We start from the raw sequence: 13,844 nt of genomic DNA, 5'->3' as shown, positions 1-13,844 counted from the left end.
AAGCTTAACATACTTGGTATTGCATTTTCCAGATATCTTTGATATCTTTTGCAAGTATCAAAAATGCATAGTATTATTAAATCAATGTCATTATATATCATCCCCTCTCATGTTTTTACTAGAAGGAAATAGTAAAGTATTAGCAAAATCAAACATGGAAGTAATGCCTTATATTATTCTTTTTGCAGATTTTACTTCATTCATTTATTTAATGAATTCATTCAGAAAAACTCTGTTGAACGCCTACTCTTGCCAGGTATTGCCCTGGGCAACAGAATACAGCGGTGAACAAAATTGACTCTCCTGCCCATATGCAGCCACAGCTGATGATGTCTTCCAGTTTCAATGTACTTAGAGTTGGCATCTCTTTTGTCATGATGTGCATTTTTTATATGTCAGCAGTAGACTCTCTACCAGAGCTGAGTCCTCAGAAATTCTTCAGTACATTGCAACCAGGAAAAGCTACTTTAGCTTATTTTTGTCAAGCTGGTAAGTATTTTTTATATTCTAATATGATTTTTGTGATGTTTCTATTGCTGTTTAATCAATATGCTAGGGAGAACTTATTATCAGGATTAATAATATGTACTTTAACACTGCTACTGTAATATGCCTGCCTGGGTTTCAACCCTGACTTTGCCACTTGACCTGCTGTGTGACCTTGGTTGAGTCACTTAGCCTCTCCACGTGTCTTTTTTGTCATCCATAATGAGGAAATAGTGTGTGCTTTATACATTTATTGTGAGGATTAAGTGACTTACTCATGGGCTTAGTCCATAGTAAATACTAGATAAGAATTAGCTGTTAATAATATCTGAATTTCATCATCATTTCTGAAAGTAAACTTTTTGATATTTTTAGCATGTAAATATTTTTAAAGTGTTTTCAAACTTTAAATATAGTATTAGTAATGCCTTAGTTTAATACTCTGCTTTAGCTGTACCATTAATTATACTGAATTAATTAATATAACTGTTGAACATAACTTATCATGGTTCCATTTAAGTTGTTTTGTGCCTTAAAAAATACTATTCTTGGAATTAGTAAATGAAGTGAATTCATATTTTTGTTGGCTCCCTTATTATAATTGTGATTTGAAAATGGTATTTTAAAATCATTTTAAAAATTTTGTACCTGTGTGTTGTGTATATAGTATTAAACTTGGAAAAGTAACGCCAAATGTGCCATTTAAATTAAACATTTATTTATCCAATTTATGTTTAGAAAGCTTTTTTTTTTTTTTTTTTTTTTTTTTTTTGCGGTACGCGTGCCTCTCACTGTTGTGGCCTCTCCCGTTGTGGAGCACAGGCTCCAGATGCGCAGGCCCAGTGGCCATGGCTCATGGGCCTAGCTGCTCTGTGGCATGTGGGATCTTCCCAGACCAGGGCATGAACCTGTGTCCCCTGCATCGGCAGGCGGACTCTCAACCTCTGCGCCACCAGGGAAGCCCTAGAAAGCTTTTAAGGTCACTTACAAAGTGAAAATATGTCATGATGAAAATATTAGAAATAAGAGTAATGAGGCAATAGGAAATAAGGATACAAAAATATGTAACTAGGTTCATTTAGTTACTTGATTATTTGTTGTTGCATACTAGTTGGGCAAACTAATATATTTCTTTTTCAGTTTGCAGCTTTGGGCTTTAATTTTAAAAATTCATCTTTCCTAAGGGGCAAGTCATAAAACATTCATAAAACATTTCTTATTTTAGATTCTCCAATTACCTCTGTATTTCTTGAAGAACTGAATGAGGCTGATAAACCTCTCCAGGACTATGGAATTTCAGTCACAAAGGTAGAAAGATATTTATGTTAATAAATTACTAGTGACAAACATTTTACAACTGTGTGACCTAAGACTGAGTATCTAAAAATACTACATTGTTTCACATCTTTTTCCAAACTGGAAAAATATTTTTTCTACCTTTTTTTTTCATAAGAATAAACAGACGTATAGATAATTCCAGATTATTGTATAAATTATAAATACAGGGGGAAAAAAGCTACTTAAAATTCTGGAGCTTAGAACTTTATTTTGTAAACCATTCTATTGGGGCTATGGTGTCATTTATTTTTTCAATCTTCTATTTGTTTTTTTTTGTGTTTTTTTTGTGCCTGATAAATATATCATAATAGATGTCCATAATTTAGCTATTAAAATTTTTCTGTTAACACAAACTGAGGTACCAAAATTGAAGTAATTCATTTGTTATTTTTCCTTTCCTGTTCTTCTAAGTCTTTATAATTGCTTATGTTGTGGGTTTTCATATTTATTTTTATTTTATTTATTTTATTTATATTTTTGCGGTACGCAGGCCTCTCACTGCCGTGGCCTCTCCCGTTGCGGAGCACAGGCTCCGGACGCGCAGGCTCAGCGGGCATGGCTCACAGGCCCAGCCGCTCCGTGGCATGTGGGATCCTCCCGGACCGGGGCGCGAACCCATGTCCCCTGCGTCGGCAAGCGGACTCTCAACCAGCCACCACGCCACCAGGGAAGCCCTCATATTTATTTTTAGAGAAAAGTTAAAACAACCTAATTTGGGGCTTCCCTGGTGGCCCGGTGGTTGGTTGAGAGTCCGCTTGCCGACGCAGGGAACACGGGTTCGCGCCCCGGTCCGGGAGGATCCCACATGCCACGGAGCGGCTGGGCCTGTGAGCCATGCCCGCTGAGCCTGCGTGTCCGGAGCCTGTGCAAAACAACCTAATTTGAAATTACATACTTAATTTTTTTCTCAAAAAGTGTTTGAACTTGCCATGGAGTATTATGGAAAATTTCCACATGCATCATGGTTTAGATAGCTACAGGAGCCTTTCATTTAATTTAAACTTAGAATTTGTACCTCAGAAAACGGAATGATTAGTAACCCAGTGATTATTAAATTCTTTCAGATTAGTGTCTCCCTGACTTTCTGTGTACATTTATTCTTTCTTAGTTCATTAGCCTTCCTCCTTTGAGAGATGGCTACTGTCCCTCTTGGTCCCTGAAGCTAGAGTTCTCAGGGCAGGAAGCATAGAAAAGTTAACTGTGACTTGTAAAGGGAAACTGTTCACTCTCACCACAGAACACTTCTGACACCAGATGTGTGAGTTTTTCATACGAAGCAGTTCTGACACTAACAACCCAGAGTTAGCACATACCCCACAGGTTAAGGGCCCAGTCCTATGAGATTGCCCCTCACTTCAGATGTCAGTCACAAGGAGTGAGTGGGTCCCCAGGCTCCCTACGAATTCTGTAGGACTTGGCCCCAAATGGCGGTTCTCACAACCCCCTCCTCAGGTTCCATAATTGCCCATAATGTCTCACAGAACTCAGGGAAAGACTTTACTTAGTATTACTGACTTCTTATAAAGGATATGTCGGGAACAGCCAAATGGAAGAGATGTGCGGGGCAACATCTGGAAGAGTCTCAAGTGCAGGAGCTTCTATCCCCATGTGGTTTGGTGTGTGTCATCCTCCTATACTTGGATGTGTTCACTGGAAGCTCTCCACACTCTGTAGTTTAGGGTTTTTATGGAGGTTCTGTTATGTAGGCATGATTGGTCAAATCAATGGCCATTGCTGATTAACTCCATCTGCAGCCCTAAGGTGGGGAGGTGGGGCTGAAAGTTCCCACCCTCTGATCTTTCCCTTGTCTTGCTGGTAACCAGCCCCCATCTTGAAGCTGTCTAGGGGCCCCCAGCCACCAGTCATCTCATTAGCATGCAAACAGACACTCTTATCACTCCCAGAGATTCCAAGGGTTTCAGAAGCTCTTATATTTCGGGTTAAAGACCAAATATTAGAAGAAAAGATACTCCTGGCACTCTATCATGCAGGAAATTACAGGGTTTTAGGAGCTCTGTGTTAGGAACAAGGGGCGAAGACCAAATATATATTTCTTATTATATCATGTTTATATACCTCAAAAACCTCTTTTTTAATGTCAATTCTGTTTTGTATAGAGGTCTCAGTTAACTTTGAACCACTGTTTATACTCTGGAATGATAATGGCACTCATCTTTAAGGAGCTTTGAATAAAAATCAAAATTGAAATTTAGAAACAAAATGCTAGGTTGGTAAGATACTCAAAAAGGATAATCATGCTGTTATCTAGTTACTAATAAACTAGTAACTTGTGTGTCTAGTAACTAGAGTAGAATATTAAGGTTCATGCCCAGGGGTTACCTTTATGAACTAACAGTTTGTAAAGCTTTTACAGTTGAGGACTCTTAAGCTATGTGGAAAGGAGACTGGGTGAAAGAGATAGACCTACATTGAGTACCTAGCTCAGTCCCTGGTGCATAGTAGGTACTCAGTACTGTTTATGAGATTGAAACGAGCTTGCTATATTTAGTCTTTTATTGGATAGCAAAATGGCTAAGACCTCAGTCTCTTTCTTTGGAGAGTATATATCCAAAATGGGGCGATAAAACACATTCACAGACTGGTTTTTTTTTTTGGCCATGCTGCGCAGGTTGTAAGAATCTTAAGTTCCCCAACCAGGGGTTGAACCTGGGCCCTTGGCAGTGAAAGTGAGGAGTCCCAACCACAGGACTGCCAGGGAATTCCCATAGACCATTTTAATAACTAGCAGAACTTGGTCATTATAATAAGAGATAGAAATAAAATGCTGTAGAGGTTTAAAAGAAAGAAATCTTACATGATCATCAAGGTGGAAGGTCTTTTTATGGTATTGGGAAAGACCACAAAAAGTAGCATTTTGAGATTGTCTTCAAAAGTTAAGATTTCAGGAGGCAGACACAGATGAAGAAAACACTAAAATATAAATGGACTAAGTGTTCCAGTTAAGAAAAAGATTGTCAGGCTGGGAGCAATAACCAAACCTAATTGTAAGCTATTTAGAAATGCATCTTAAAATAAAGGCTTTAGAAATCCTTAAAGCAAATGAAGGAAAAAAATATATATCATGCAAATAATAACCAAAAGAAAGCTGGTATGACTATATTACTATAATCAATGTAGATTTTAAAACAAAAAATCTTTGTCATCCTTTCTGTCTTAACCCATCCACCATTAAGTCCTTCAAGTTCTGCTATCAAAACTTTTCACATCTGACCACTTCCTGTACCTTCACTTTTACCCCCCTGCCCTTGTCTAAACTGTCCTCACTTCTCCTCTGGGAAACCACAAGCCTCCTATTTGGCCTTTCTCCTTTCACTCTTGTCTCACTGAACCCTTCTCCACATGTAAATCAGATCACATTGCTGCTCTCTCAGAAAGGCTTCCCATTACAGTTATACTAACATGGAAACTCCTCTTTGGACATTTAATTCCTCTAATCTCATTTTCTGTTCTTCCACCTTGCTCAGCTTGTTCCTGACACATGCTAGTCATCTTTCTCTTACTTGGACCTTCTAGGTGTGTATTTCCGTAAGGCCTTTGCAGATATTTTCTCCTCTGCTTAGAACTCATCTCTTCCACGTATTTGTATATTTGTATGCATCACTCCATTACTTCGGTTCTTTGTGCAAATGTCACCTCCTCAGAGAAGTCTTCTTTGATGACTTATCTAAAATGTTCGGTCACGTACTATCCCTTTAATAGTGTTTTTTCTTTATAGCCCTTAACATTACATACTAATTAGTTTTTTTTTAATGGTCCGTCTCTACTTTTAGAATGTAAGTTCTAAAGATAAACATTTTAATTTGGAACTTAACTGTACTCCTAGTGATGAGAACAGTGACTAACATATGGTAGGTGTTCAAATGTGTGTTGAGCGGATGAATGGATAAATCTGTCATCATAATACCAACCATCCCCTATGCTCTGACTTAAAAATTAAAAAAAAAACTACATACACTAAAATTCACTGTTTTTGGTTATGGCTGTACTCTTTTAATTCGAATTCTCTGTTCCTCATATCTTTTTTGAGTATCGGTTCTCTTTTAGTAGCTTTTTTCTATAAAACAAATGTAGCTTTCCCACTTGTCACTCTGCTTCCTCAAACTCTGTTAAAATTAACTTGAACAGCAAAAACAAAAAAGCCTCATCTAAAAAAAACCGAAAAACCCCTAACTTAACAAAATCCAAAACAAAATACTAACTGTTCTTCTAGACTTTGTTTTGGTAAGTTATGTTGGTGGCTACCCACTTGCCCCATCTAAAAATCTCTTCATCCTCTTTATCTCTTGCCTTCCCCCATCTATCCCATGTTGCATATTATACGCTCAGTCTTCTCCCTAGTTTTACTTACTGTATTTGTGGAAAGTCGCTTGAATCTCTTCTGTCCTTTTCTGCTTTACTACAGGTCCCAGTCATCCCTGACCTGTACTGATGTGATAGTCTATTAACCGGCTTCCTTGCCTTTGTGCTCTCACGTCTTCCATTGTATCTTCATGTTGCTGTCAGGATTGGCCTTATGTTTTTCACATAGAGTCCTGATTGTAAGCTATCAAGGGCTGTTGTGGCTTCTCTAACATCATCAGGGACTCAGGTTCATTCTTTCTGTTGCACCATCCTTAGCAAAGGTTTCTTCTTTAAAGATACCTTATGGTCCATGATGACTGCTGGTGCCTACCTATCTTGTCAGGTTTTTTTTGTCAGGAAGAAGTGGGAAGAGCAAGAGTATCTATCACTCAACCCCCTTTTAAGATCCTTCTAGGCATCCCAAACCAGTGACTTCTCCTAACATCATTTAGCCAGCCTTAGCTGTTGGGGGAGTCTGGAAAAGTCTTTTAATGGGGCACTTGCTTTTAATGAAATTCTGTTAGTGATGCAAAAGGGTAGGATGGATTTGGGGCTAGGAACCAGCAATATCTGCCATACCTGTGTTCCAGCTACTGAGATGCTTTCGTGGTCCCAACTTAGCACTCCTGTGCTTCCTGGCTTTTGCTCATGATTTTCTTGTCCTGCCTTAATTGTTTCCTTCCTTTCCTACCTCGTTACCTTCTACTTCCTTCATCAGATTTAATTAAATCTTAGGTATAATTAAATATAACTCTTAGGTGTAGGAACAGTTCCTTTCTCTGGGTTACCTCAAGCACTTGAATAAGTGAGCAATTATAGCATACAAATCAGAAAGAAAAGTAAAAAAGAAATTTGATCTGGAGACAAACTGTAATGTTTAATTTTCCTTTCTGTTTCCCTAACCAAGAAACTTGACCTTTTGATATGTACTCTAAACGTTAAATATAATCTTTTAAAGGTTAATTGCGTCACAGAAGAAACATCGAGATACTGTGGAAGCGAAAAGGATTTGATGAAAGCATATTTATTCAGGTAAACTATTTTTAGTTTTTTTGGCTCAGATGGACAAACATAAAGCTATACTTCTAGAATATTCAAGTATACAAAATATCACTAGGCCAGAATAAAGGTGTATGTAGTAGGGGTCATATGAAGCTTAGCAAGAAGTCCAACTAATAGATTTGTTACCTCCACTTTGCTTCCTAATCTGTAAATTGAGGAGATTAATACCTACCTCACAGGATTGTTTTGGATATTATATGAGAATCTTATGTAAGCTGTGACGGCAAATGCCTGGTAAGTAAGCACTTAGCAGATTTAGTGTTCTAAGTAGGTATGTCAGGTCCGTATTCGGGTGGGAAATAAATGTACTTTATTTTTGAGGGATCTGCAGATGTCCAGGTTATGGATTCCTCCATTACTTGGGTCTTCTAATCTGAGTTTTCTCAAAATCCTTTCCTTGCGCTCTTGGGATTTGGCCTAGAAAGTGGGGAGAGATCCCGTCTCCTCAGGGGCCTACTGCTGAGGACCCTTCTTTCTCTGTCCTGCTTGTCTCCTTCCCAGTCCATCTGGGGAATCTGTGTGTGCTGGGAGGAAGCCTGGTTGGGACTCCTGTTGCTTCCCAGTCTTTTTGCCAGGCCCAGGGCCTAAGCTTTTCAAAGTCAGTGTATCTATGTCTGTGTGTTCAGTAAATATTTGAGTGTGTATCATGGCCAGCACTCTGGTAGGTATATCGGCTAGTGGATAAGACACAGGCTCCAAGAACTGCCAGAGCTTCCAGCCTAGTGTGTTAGAGAGACAAGTGAATTGAATGCTAAGGAAATATTTCTGTAATGCTTTTTAAAACTTTTTTCAGGGGTCACATATTACTCAGAGAATTCCCAACCGATATCTTGTTTGATGTGGATGCCATCGTTGCTCATGTTCTCTTGTAAGTACAGGGGATACCCATTTACTTACTCACTTGTTATTTATCTATTGATTTCATTTTAGACAACCACAGTCCATTACAATATTTTATGGTCTTAGCATTATACTTGTAAGCATCAGTTTCACACATATTGCTGGTCTGTCTTCCCACATAGAGGATCTAAGATGTCTTGAATGGCAGAGGATACAGAAACGTGGAGATATTCTCTATAAAAGTAGGAGGTGGCACAACACGGCCATCTGGCTCATACTATTGCTTTTGCCTTTGATTCTGTCTGTGGAGTGAGGATGTTACCAGGACAGAAGTTCATCTTTGCTATTCTCACTAGGGTTTTTGAAGTGTCTAGCCTCCTTTTCGCCCCAGCCTGATTTTTTTTTTTTTTCCGGAGTCTGTAGCTCCGTTCCTGCTCAGTACGTGCAGAAACATTTCAGGTGTTCCCAACACGTGCTGAATGTTTATTGAGAAAGAGTGAATCTAATTTAACTTGCCTGGCATGGAATCTTTAGGCCTGGGATTCAGCCCTACCTGGGGGCCACTCCAGGCAGGGAAGTTAGGACAGTTTGGAGGAGTCTGAAACGTGAAGCAGGAGGTGAGAGCAGAGAAGTTGGCATATGGGGGGTCAGAGGAAGGAATCTTTGTTTACCATGTGAGGAAGCTTAGGCTTTTGGGTGGCCCCTGAACGGTGAGGAGGCCAGCTCTGGGCCAGAATCCTCGTGTGATCTTTCAGACCCAACCACAGGCAATTACAAGCTTTGCCCGGCAGGCCTCATAGGGGGTAGGTGCTCGCCCACACCAGACTGGTGCACAGCCAGAGCGTTGCAGTTTTCTGAGGTCCAGGACTCAGACCCCTCCCCTTCCCAATCCCTCGGACCCCTCCCTCTCCCATCCGTCTGGCCAGACTGGCCTTTAGCCCCAGGTGTCTCCATTTGGGGCCTCATTATCAGGGACGTGGCCTGAGGCACCTTCCAGGTGCTTTGCCAAGACCTCCTTATCACGGGTCTTTGGCTAAACACTTTCTCTGCTTTAACTCTGTACTTTTCTTCTCCTCGCCCTTCACCTGCTCAGTCCCCCCACCATTCCACGGGTCCATAAAGAGGCAGGAGCCTTCTCTTTGCAGCTCCTTGGAATGAGATGATTCCCACGCCCACTGGCCCTGGCCTGGAGCTGTTCAGTGGCAGGGAATGGGAACAGAACATTGTGGAGCCTGTGCCTCTCCTTTTGCCTCTTGCTTGCACTGTCGCAGTAAGTGAATAAAGGCTTGGTTGTTACTTTTAGTTTGGCTCTCTGTCCTAAGTGACCACTTCAACACCTGATTGCTCAGCTGCAGGGTTGTAGGCAGATAAGTGATGTGATCAGATTAGCACTTGAGGGCTCTTTCTGGTGGGTGAGAGACAAATTTGTGGGATCCAAGCACATGTAGACACCATTGTGTGGCCATTGTGCAATCTAGGGAAGTAAAGATAGCAAAGAGGGGGTTTTCTTTTTAATTCTTAGGAGGTGAAATTAACCGGGCTTGGTAACGATTAATTTGATTAATCCCTGATCTCTTCTTTTCCTTCCTTCCCATCTCACTCTACCCCAAATCTGATCTGATCACCATCTGAGGTAGGCAAGGATGAAGAGCAAATTTACAGGAGAAAATGAGTCTACTTTAACAAGTCGGATGCCCATCTTACCTGAGTCTTGAGTAGGCAGCTGTAGGAATTTCCGCTCCTGGGGAGTGTTGTCAACATGTAGGTCATCTAGGGAGCATCCTAGGATAACACCAACATGTAAAGGGGAAGAAACTGAGCAGGAAAACACAAATGTCAAGGAGGTAGAATTCCAAAGAGGCAATGCCCTCATTTTTGTTTCAAATGTAAGAAAACTGACTTGTGGAATACAGTATTTTACAAAAATTTTCAGTAATGATATTTAGAATCTTGAAGAACTGTGCTAAATAGTATGCCATATCATAGCTGTACCTTGCAAATTGCCACGAGGAAAAAAATGCCTCTCAAGCCGTCACCCTACTTCTTTGTGCTAAAAGCATCAGTTTGAAATACCCAGTTCCTGGCAAGCAGTTCCTCCCTTGTACTCTTTTCAGTTGTATACTATTCCTAGAAATGGAACTGAACTGTTGCTTGATATCTTTTGCCCACTTTTCAATCATTTTCTTTTTAAAGGGTGATTTTGTCCTAGAGCTGGTTATTTCTTTTATTTATTTATGGCTATGTTGGGTCTTCGTTGCTGTGTGCGGGCAACACACAGCCTGCACACAGCAACGTGTGTGTTGTGTGGGGAGCAGGGGCTTCTCTTGTTGCAGAGCACGGACTCTAGGCACACGGGCTTCAGTAGTTGTGGCACTTGAGCTTCAGTAGTTTTGGCTCACAGGCTCTAGAGCACAGGCTCAGTAGTTGTGGCGCACGGGCTTAGTTGCTCCGCAGCACGTGGGATATTCCCGGACCAGGGCTCAAACCCATGTCCCCTGCATTGGCAGGCGGATTCTTAACCACTGAGCCACCAGGGAAGTCCTCTATCATGTTTTGAACTTTTATTCTTATTAATTTCTAGGTGTTCTCCTTATATAAAGGAGACACAAATTGTACATTTTCCTGTTTGTCATTTATCTTTTGAATTTCCCTATTTTGTTCTTTTAAATATCATCAGGTCAAATTTATCTTTTCTCTTTTGACTTCTGGATTTTAAGTTGTACCAAGGTCTCCCTTATGCTCTTGTTACAAAGGAATTCACTTAAAGAAATTAAGACTGTTTTATAGAGCAGTTTTAGGATTACAGAAAATTGAACAGATAGTACAGAGAATTCCTCCTTTCTCCTCTGTTTCCTCTGTTAACATTTTGCATTGGTGTGGTACATTTGTTACAATTGATGAATCAATACTGACACATTATTATTAACCGAAGTGCATAGTTTATGTTAGGGTTCACTCTGTGTTGCACAGTTCTATGAGTTTTGACAAATGTATAATGACATGTATCCACCATTATAGTATCAAACAGAATAGTTTCACTGCCCTGAAAATACCCTGTGCTCCACCTATTCATCCTTCCCTTCCACTCCGCAACCACTGATCTTTTCACTGTCTCTATAGTTTTGCCTTTTTTGAGTGTCATATAGTTGGAATTGTAACCCAGAAAAAGGGCTTGTGTGTCAGTTTCACAGAAAGCCAAACTCTGACAGCAGGTGTTTGCAGCAAAGTAAGGGCAGCAAAGTAAGGGTTTACTGCGGGGCGCCAAGCAAGGGAGTGGGTGACTCAGATCCAACTAACTCAAAGACTCCAACTTGGTCTTTGAGTTAGGGGGTTTTTAAAGGGAAAGAACAAAGGAGCTGGGATTAATCATTGTCCAGTGACATTTCTGTGACATTTCCTAATTGTAGTTTCAGGAGTCAGGATACCTATGGTTTACTAGCATCTGGTCTGGTGGTCCATGACCCTGGGGGGGTCTGTTAGCTCATCCTGCCCTGGAGAAGCAACTTGTGTCTGTACATTAACAATAAGTTATCAACCACAGCTATTTTAGTACATTAATGCACTAAATGTTGTTGACAATAGCAGTTTCAGTCATCTGACTCTGGTTGATTACTGTTCAGTTAGCACAGGATTGAGGTCAGAGGGGACAAGAAAGGGAATAAAGTTTTGGAGAGAGCTTAGTCATCACCTTGGCAGGGGGACTTGGTTTTAGTGGGGGCTCATTTTCAGAATCATATAGCATGTAGCCTTTTCAGATTGGCTGCTGCTTCTAATTAGCAGTCTGTTTTTAAGGTTCCTCCATGTCTTTTCATGGTTTGATAGCTCATTTCTTTTTATTGCTGAATAATATTCCATTGTATGGATGTATCACTGTTTATCTATTCACCTGTTGAAGGACATCTTGGTTGCTTCCAAGTTTTGACAATCATGATTAAAGTTACTATAAAGTTCATGCGTAGGTCTTTTTGTATTGATATAGTTTTTCAACTCATATGGGCAAATACTTAGGGGTGTGATTTCTGGATCATATGTTAAGACTGTTTAGCTTTGTAAGAAACTGCTAAACTGTCTTCCAAAGTGGCTGTATCATTTTGCATTACCACCTACATTGAATGAGTTCCTGTTGCTCTACATTCTTGCCAACATTTGTTACTGTTAATTTTTTTTTTTTAACTGTAGCTATTCTAATAGGTGTGTAGTGGTATCTCATTGTTTTAATTTACAGCTTCCTAAGGACAAAGGATATTGAGCATCTTTTGGTATGCTTATTTGCTGTTTGTATATTTTCTTTGGTGGGGTATCCGCTCAGATCTTTTGCCCATATTTAAAATTTTTTTTTTTTCTCATTGTTGAGTTTAAGAGTTCTTTTATATATTTTGGATACAAGTCCTTTATCAGCTATATGTTTTGCAAATATTTTCTCCCAGTCTGTGGCTTGTTTCTTCATTCTCTTAACAGTGTCTTTTGCAGAGCAGAAGTTTTTAATAATAATAAAATCCAACTTTACAATTTTTTTTCTTTCATGGATCATGCTTTTGGTGTTGTATCTAAAAATTCATTGCCAAATCCAAGGTCACCAAGATTTTCTTCTGTTTTACATTTAGGTCTATGATCCATTTTGAGTTAATTTTTATGAAAGGTGTAAAGTCAGTGTTTCATTCACTTATTTGCATGTGAATGTCTGGTTGTTTTAGCCCCTTTTTTGAAAAGAGGAGCCTTTCTCCATTAAACTGCTTTTGCTCTTTTGTCAAAGATCAGACTCTATTTATGTAGGTGTATTTCTTCTCAATGTTTTAACTCTTCAATTTAACATTTAAATCTTTGCTTTGTTTGGAATTTAACTAGGTGAATAGTATGAGCAATATATTAGTCAGGTGGCTAAATAATTGTCCCAACACAACTGAAATTAATCTCAGTTTTCAAGGTGTGATTTTTTTTATACTAAACGCTCATATATATTGGGGTCTACTTTGGACTTTCTGTTTCATTAATTTTTTTTTTTTTTTTACTGCTACTGTTGCTTTAATTACTGAGGCTTTATAATGTATTGTAATATCTGAAAGGTCCAGGCCCCTTCATGTTTCTGTTTCTAGAATTGCAATTTTGTTCTGTTTACATGTGACATTTAAAATTAGCTTGTCTGGTTTCTTCCTCTCCCTGACTAAATCCTACTGGCATTAAATTTATAAGTTATTTTAGGGACACTTGACGTCGTTAGAATGAATCTTCCTGTCCCAGAATCAGATGTCTTTCCATTTATTCAAGTTTTCTTTTGTGTTCTCTAGTAGTGTTTTAATGCTTTCTTCATATATGCTTGGACACTGAAATTTATTGCTGGGTATTTTATATCTTTTGTTTCTATTGTAAATGGGGTTTTTCTTCCATTATCTTCTAATACATACACAATGATAAATTTTTATGTGATCAGTGATCTACAGTTACACTTGAACTTTGCTTCTTTGTAAACAGAAAAGATCAAGGTTTTAGACAATTTCTTAGTCTCAGAATATAGAAAAATTGCAATTGGGGAAGAATTAAGTTAGAATTAATCTAAGACTAGAATAACAAGTGTAAACTTAGGGTAACCCTATACTAAATATTTACAGAATTGTATATTTTTGAACCATCATGGCCAATTAAGTAGCGTATTTTTGGAGGACATGTAAAAGTTTCCTAAAACATCATTGATTAAAAATATTCTGACTGGGCTTCCCTGGTGGCGCAGTGCTTGGGAGTCCGCCTGCCGATGCAGGAGA

At 39.2% G+C, this 13,844-nt stretch overlaps 1 protein-coding gene across 1 annotated transcript in view; it reads left to right on the top strand.

The window, feature by feature from the left end:
* The first annotated feature begins 275 nt into the window (after window positions 1-275).
* TXNDC16 (thioredoxin domain containing 16) overlaps window positions 276-13,844 on the top strand; it is a 108,863-nt gene continuing 95,294 nt past the window's right edge. Inside the window, 4 exon segments of the mRNA XM_007445955.1 lie at window positions 276-489; window positions 1,712-1,794; window positions 7,145-7,218; window positions 8,042-8,116. Coding sequence (XP_007446017.1) covers window positions 312-489; window positions 1,712-1,794; window positions 7,145-7,218; window positions 8,042-8,116 — 410 coding nt within the window. The 5' untranslated portion in view covers window positions 276-311.

Source organism: Lipotes vexillifer, unplaced genomic scaffold, assembly GCF_000442215.2.
Source record: "Lipotes vexillifer unplaced genomic scaffold, Lipotes_vexillifer_v1.1 scaffold43, whole genome shotgun sequence".
Taxonomy (NCBI): Eukaryota; Metazoa; Chordata; class Mammalia; order Artiodactyla; family Lipotidae; genus Lipotes; species Lipotes vexillifer.
This window is presented reverse-complemented; position numbering and strand designations above follow the sequence as displayed.